The sequence below is a fragment of the Symphodus melops genome (assembly GCF_947650265.1).
Source record: "Symphodus melops genome assembly, chromosome: 4".
Classification (NCBI taxonomy): Eukaryota; Metazoa; Chordata; class Actinopteri; order Labriformes; family Labridae; genus Symphodus; species Symphodus melops.
The window spans coordinates 1,476,219-1,483,575 of NC_136694.1; the positions used below are offsets into that span (position 1 = coordinate 1,476,219).

Genomic DNA, 7,357 nt, shown 5'->3' on the forward strand with positions numbered 1-7,357 from the left:
GCAGCACGGCCTTGTCCTTTGTTTCTTCGATGATATTCACAGTCAGCTCTGAAGCTGCTCCTGTGGACACAGAGGGGAAATGGACATGACTCAACCCAAAGTCAACCTGTTTCATATCTGGCACCATCCGTTTAGGGGGGAAAATGTAAAGCATCAAACTTTTCTTTTCCTGCATTCTGATCAGTTTGTCTTTATTGCACAACTTAATGATCCTTATCGACAGTAATATCTGGAACAGAAGACACAGTCTGTTTTTTAAGCTCTCTGGGAGAGAGAGAGAGAGAGAGAGAGAGAGAGAGAGAGAGTGACAGGCAGCGTGTGACGGCGTCTGCACCCGCAGTAATGACGGGACGTGTGTCAGCAGTGTAAACGGCTTTATTGGTCACAGCGCTGTACAAAGATGGAAGGAGAGCTATTAAAAGTCTCTACACCAGATTAGACGCTAATCTCTGAGTCCTTTTTCTGTCTGTTTGAAATCTGCTTCAGTGTTCAGACAGATGTTCACACACAGATGAAGAATGTCACAAACATCTGCAGAAAGTTTTCTCTTCTACCAGTCGTCTGTGTGAAGATGATTTATCATTTAGTGGGACATTATTTTGGTATTTAACACTCTTCAAAGAAAAAGGAAGATTCTCACCTGCAGAAGATTTCTGTGCTCCTGGAAACACAAGAAGGAAAAACATAGTTGAAACACTGAAAGCATTGTAAAGGTAAACAGGCTGTTTGAGACTCAGATTACAGAATGTTTAAAGGTTAGAATAAAGAAAAGGAGATAAACTCTGTGAATCTTTGTAGAGTTGGAGTCAGTTTCACTGACTCCATAGAGACACTTTCTGCCATTTCTCGGTCAAAAGGGCCCCAACTTCAAAATGTATTTCACGATGCGACTACATATATGACCCATTGTCAATGCAGATTCAAGTTTCAACAGGTGAAGTTCCCTTTAAAGACTTTTTTTTGTGAACCTCTGGGGGAAATTTTGGACACATAAGTGTTACTGTTGAGGCTTTCAGGGGAGTTTCAAGTATCAGTCAAGGTGTCTCAGAACCCCCAAGACCCCTTGTATTTCGCACCCTGGTTAGAATGCTGGATGCTCAGACTAAATGTTGGCAAAGTTTCAGACCATGAGGTGACCAAATACTGGAGTAATCCCAGGATGAGTCTGCAGAGGGCGCTAGACTGCTTGTTTTGCAAATCACGCCATAGTTCCCAATAACAAAGAACTTCACCAGACGGGTTCAAGCCTCTACGTTAGCCAGTGAACCCTCTTACATAGACTCTCTTCAATCAAGATCCCTGATTTCCAATCTTAAAGATTGTTATCTTCCAGAGAAAATTATTATGAAATCAAAAAAATCTAATAGAAATACATTTCAGAATCTCACCACTGATGTGAACGTAGGTGTCAGCCTTAGTCTGCTGTTTGATCTCGTCCTGTGTGACCACACAGCTGTAGGTGTCGGTCTTGGTCACAGTCATGTTGACGATGATGTCGTAGCTGCCTCCTCTTTCTGTGATCTGTACTTCTGTAGCATGAAGGATGTTTCCAGAACTGTCCCTCCACTCCACTTGAGGCTCAGGAGAAAATCCTTTAGCGACACACTGCAGCACGGCCTGGTCCATCGTTTCTTCGAGTATTATCACAGTCAGCTCTGAAGCTGCTCCTGTGGACACAGAGGGGAAATGGACATTAAGTTAATGACAAAAAAAGTCTGATAAAGGACGATGGCATCGAATCCTCCTGTAGCATATGGTTGAATTCTGGTCTTGTGTTCTGGACACAGGACTCGGGCCTGTATTCAACTTTTAAAGCCTGCAGGAAGTTATTTCTGAGGGAAAAATACAACGATAAATTTATAACCACATTTTACTCTATAAAACCTCGAGTAACCTATATAAAACATAAATGTTGACTGCAAGGTTGACTCCCGATACGATTAATGATGCTGGGTTCACGTTACAATTATTTTACGATTAATTTTACAAAATGAGACTGAAGAGAAATCATGACTAAAAAAAGGTTCCTTTCATTTTTTCAGGAAAACACCAATGCACCTCGTAATCACTTATGCTCTTGCACTTGTTTTGGGGAGCAGGGCTACAAACCCGCTTGTTAGTGTGGTTTGGCTTTGCAGCTGCCATGGTAACGCCTGCTTGTTACAACCAACTACCTGACGCTCACAATATTACTGGGATAAATTTTTCAGACTACTGATGTGAATCTTGACACCTTTGAATTGATTTTTGAGTGCCGCACAATTAATCTTTTTCATATTACCGTGTATTAGCTCCTGCAAAACCCCAACACATTGGTGCCCCGTGAGAGGCCCTTAATAAACCAGCTTTGTTGCATTGTTTACACCCAGTAATCCAAACTTTTAAACCTTTAAGGGATTAGTCTGAGGAAAATTCTCTTTTCTTTGGGAGATTACAATTTTTATTTTTGTTTATGCAGAGCGAACATCAAGTTGTGTGTTGTTGTTTGACACAACTTGTTAGCCAATTGTTGCAGAACCAGCTGAGTGAGAGGTGTATCTTCACCCAATCCCTAGAGGACTTGAGCTGTGAATTCTCTTGCTTGGCTTCAAGGATAGACTGCAGTGATCAGTTTGGAAATTTAGATCAGACATACCTCTTGTGGATTTAGCTTGGTTTAGCGTAGCAGCTTTGCTAATGGGACACTATGGAGCACAGAGGAGAGTAGACGTGTTTCCTCATTGCACCGAGATAATGTGAGCTAAATTTGCTTCATAAACTTGTGAATTAGTAATATCATTTAGGGAACACTACAACAAACCTATTTTAACCCTTCAGCTGCACTTTTCAGTCTTTGAAATGAACGCAGTGTGAAACAGTCGCTCCAAACAAGAGTCTATGAAAGTAGGCCGCAGAGCGCCCCATGCTCCGAGCTGTCCCTACAGAGGAGGCTAGCACTGCTAGCACTCTTGATGCTACACTGCTGCAGTCTATGATGGACTCTTTTAAGAATGAGATTTTCGGAAAAATTGATGCTCTATAAACAAGCTTGCGCTTTTAAATATCTTCAGTAAGGCAAGAAGTGAAACATGCCATCAAATCACTACAGCGCATGGTGGGGGCTCATGAGGTGACCGTAAAGGAACTTGAGCGCACAGCTACGGAACAGAGTACCCAAATAGATGATTTGGAAGCTACCGCTAACATGCTAACAGGGCAAGTGAAACGCGTGGACAACAGGTGTCAAGATTTGGAGGAAAGGCCCTGTGTTAGGTGTGCCGGAGGGTCTAGATGGACCGTGCGCCACTGATTTTTTTCACCCAGCTACTCCAGGACGTGCTTGGATGACAGAAGAAGCCCCTACTTGAATGTTCCCACTGGATTCTGCAAGAGAGACCCAAGTGGGGAGACTCACTGCAGCACGTCATTGCGAGAGTGCACTTTAATGTACGATCCCTCATCCTGCAGCAGCCAGCGGAGGCTATCCCCTTCTTTATAAAGCCAAGAGGATCTCCATATTTACGGATTATTCAAGAAACTTTATTTATCTGGCCCTTTGACAGGAGAAGGTCAAAGGGCCAGGGGTGGGGCAGGCTTCGAGGTGGCAGCATGGGGGTGCCCTCACTGTGGGTGCTGGGCCAGCTGAAGCGGTCAGCCAACATCTAAATGAGCAGGCCTGAGTCTTTTGCCACACACTCACGTCTTCCTCCCCATATCCACCAACAAAGTTCTTATCCCCCACCAGGACACGGTGTACGATGACAAACTTAGCTAATGAAGACATACGTTGCTCACGGTAAATCCTTAGGAACATTGGACTGCGGGTAAAAGCCAACACAAGGTTCACCCTCGTTTTACAAACCAGAGCGGTCAAATCCAGTCAGAGGACAGGGTCTCTGCAGACTCCAGCACACAAGTGCAGTGACTCAGACGGGACAAATGGAGCAGCTTTACTTTAGGAGAAGTCTGTATTTTATTTTGAAGAACAAAATTCACAAAAATCTTGCTTTAGTTGAAAGTTGTTTTTGGCCTGCATTTAAGAAAAAAAGCCAAATGTTCACTTGTTTTTCAACACAGAGACGTGTTTCCTGCCTTACCGCAGAGCTTGTCCTGGAACTGAAGTCCAAACTGGTGAATGAGGTCAAAGGAGTCCACAAAGAAGGCGTTGTCCTCTACTGGTGGGGACGCCATGGCCTTCAGTGATGCCATGTTAGCTCCGGCCACACCCACAGCAAAGATCTTGATGCCTTTCCCTTTGGCCTGAGCCGCCACCTCGTCCACGGAGTCCTGAGATTGTCCATCGGTCACGATCACAAGTACGTTAGGAACCTGAGGTGGAGAAAAGGTCTGAGTCAGAGAGATGGTCACATTGAAAAATATCACATTTGTAATTATTTTCTTATATACAGTCAGTCATGTTGACATCATAGGATTATTGAACCTTTTTACACTTGGACTCTAATCTGGGATGTATTTTAATTTTCTCCCAGACTGACCTCCATGCTGATCATATAGGACACGTGGTCTTTATTCGTCTGAGAAAAACCGCTTCAAACCATCAACTTGAGCAGGTGGTTGGTTCTTTTTACCTGTGACCGGTCTCCCTCCTCGGCAGTGAACACCGAGTTCATGACGTGTTTGATGGCGAGTCCGGTCATGGTGCCCCCTCCGAGCTGCTTGATCTGATTGATGCCTTTGACCATGGAGTCCAGAGTGGTGTGAGTCTTCAGAGAGAACTCAGTGCGGGCCTGCAAATGACCAGAGAGAGAGAGGGAGAGATAGAGAGAGAGAGAGAAAGAGGGAGAGGGAGGACAAATTCGACATACACAAATGAGTGAAGCCTAGATTTAAATAAAGAAAATATTCGACCAAGTTGATGTTTTCTGCAGGTGAGGGTCATACATGAGGTGAATGTTTCATTCTACATGCAAATGCATCAACTAAAGCTAAGATCATTGGTCTGATTTCACTAAGGCTCGACTATCGCTAGCGACTAGCAAGTGTTTCTACTGCTGTCTGTAAAACAAACAGCTAACAGCTAGCCATCAGATAGTGTGTGACATGCTGAGTCAAATGTCCTGCTGCCGTCACACACTATGGACTTGGACTCAAGTCTATTGTATAAATGGCTGTGGCTCAGTTGGTAGAGTTGTCGTCCCTAAATCGGAAGGTCGAGGGTTTGAGTGGGTAGGTGTGATCTGCGGTGTGCTCAAGTCCATTGGACTCACCCTTGGCTCTCATCACACCTACCCATTCACACCCATTCATACGGAGCAATTTGGGGTTAAGTGTCTTGCCCAAGGACACATCGGACATTTTACTCGCAGGGATCGAACCCTCAACCTTCCGATTGAGGGACGACGACTCTACCAACTGAGCCACAGCCGCCCACTAGAAGAACTGACCTGTTCAATCTGTCATAATTTGTTGTTCTGTGTGGGCTCTCCCCATGTTTACTTAGCTTTAGTTTAGTTAGCGTGCTAACTTTGGCTAACCAGCTCCCAGCCCAAGAAGCATTCTTCAGAGGACGATGGGAATGTCTACTTATGCAATTATGCAATTATATCATTGGAAGTATGATGAAAAGTTTTGGATGGCGTGAGAGAACAATCCATGAATCATCCTGAAGGAAACATGAATATCTAAAGAACTTTGAGGTCAGCTAAACGTTTTAATAGAGAGATGCTGTTGGTGTTGCTCACAGCGTAATCATTCAAGAATAAAAGTGGAGATCTAAAAGCTGTGGTCCTTCAGTACCTGGCTGGAGAACTGAACCACGCCCACTCTGGTGGCGTTGAGTCCGATATCCAGGGTGGCAAGCATGTCGATCATGAACTTCCTCATGATCTCAAAGTCCTGAGATCCAACACTGCCAGAGCCGTCGATGAGGAAGACCAGATCCACTGGACCAGACTTACACTTCTGCTTAGGAACTGTGATGTGAAAAACCAAACAACGTTAGACCTGAAAAAGATATTTCCACCTAAAATTATACACACAGTTCATTTACATATTTAAAGCTACAGACACAGAAACAGCCTGTTCTGAGCAGGGCTGAAATAGAGGGATTAATAGACATGATCAAATACAGGATCAGAGTGGATTTACAACAACACACTTCACACACATGAAGAGAGAAGAATATGAGACCTTTGAGATTATTTTATACGAAGGTAAAAAACATTATAGAGAAAGGTTGACTCACACCTACTCCGTACGTGCTGCAGCTGCACTACACTTTCGTTGGTGGTCAATCATTGTGTTCACACAGAGGGTCCTGCGATCGATGCCAGAGAGTTCTACCAGTGCCACGTTGCACTGCTCCATTTCAAATAAGCTACAGGTTTATTTTTGACAGAGCACGCTGCTGATATGCGTTAAGCTAGCCAGAATATCACAACCCAGACAAGAAGTCAGACAAGGAAACACAGAGCATCACTTTTTTCTCACTTTATCAACTTGACGTCTGTAGTTTCTATGTTATCGATGATGTGCAGATGATGATGGTCTCTTTGTTGACAAGGACTTGCTTGGATAATAGTAAATTTATTTACAAAGAACTAAAGCATCAACTAGGCTTGCCATGGATTCGCTTCTCGAATAAGGTAAACAGTTTTATTTATTGAGAATTTCACAGATCAACATAAACATCTGTTTTTTATTTCTGGGACTCAGAAATAACGCCTTCAATCGATAACCATAAGTGTGTTAACTTTCATGATGATGATGATGATGACAGTTTGAGGAAGAGGGAGTCTGTCAGTCACAAACATGTTTTACGTTTACACTCATTTACCTTCATAAAGTTCATATCATTTAGCCGAGTAAAAGTATTCATGAGACATAAATATATTTGTTTATAACATAATAGGTCAATTACACACTAAAACTAATATAAATGTCATTCTCATCATCATCACACATATATTTAGAAATATATATACAGTACATATATGTGTGTGTGTATATATATATATATATATATATATATATATATATATATATATACACACACATATATATATTCAACTCAAAGTTAAGCTGAAGAATCACAACATGACATATTAAATAAAAAGTTCAGACTTCTTACCGTTTCCATCCGCTGATTGAATGAGAGAGCCGCTGAGGAGGAGAGAGAGGAGAAGGATCTGCATGCTGCTCATCTGAACATGAAACATCACTGAACGCACTCTTCTCTCTTCTCTTAAATTTATCCAAGTCTGATCCCAGTTGCCTCCTCCACTTGCGCCTTAGTCCCTCCCAGCAGAAATGCAAGGAAACAAAGCAGAGGAAACAAGGAAGTCTAACTTCTGTCTCGTACTTCTCAAACAGTGGGGCTCGCCCCCCTGGTAGAGGCATGGGGACCTTTCAGTACGAT

The 7,357-nt window shown here is 43.0% G+C and overlaps 1 protein-coding gene across 1 annotated transcript; it reads right to left on the bottom strand.

Moving 5' to 3' along the window:
* Window positions 1-327: 327 nt before the first annotated feature.
* LOC306822730 (matrilin-4-like) lies at window positions 328-5,918 on the bottom strand. The gene is made up of 5 exons (XM_079341927.1): window positions 5,737-5,918; window positions 4,569-4,727; window positions 4,077-4,308; window positions 1,389-1,667; window positions 328-661 (listed from the first exon to the last, which is right to left on the bottom strand). The coding sequence occupies exons 1-5, from the start codon at window positions 5,821-5,823 to the stop codon at window positions 522-524; spliced, it is 897 nt and encodes a 298-aa protein (XP_079198053.1). The 5' UTR covers window positions 5,824-5,918; the 3' UTR covers window positions 328-521.
* Window positions 5,919-7,357: the final 1,439 nt, after the last annotated feature.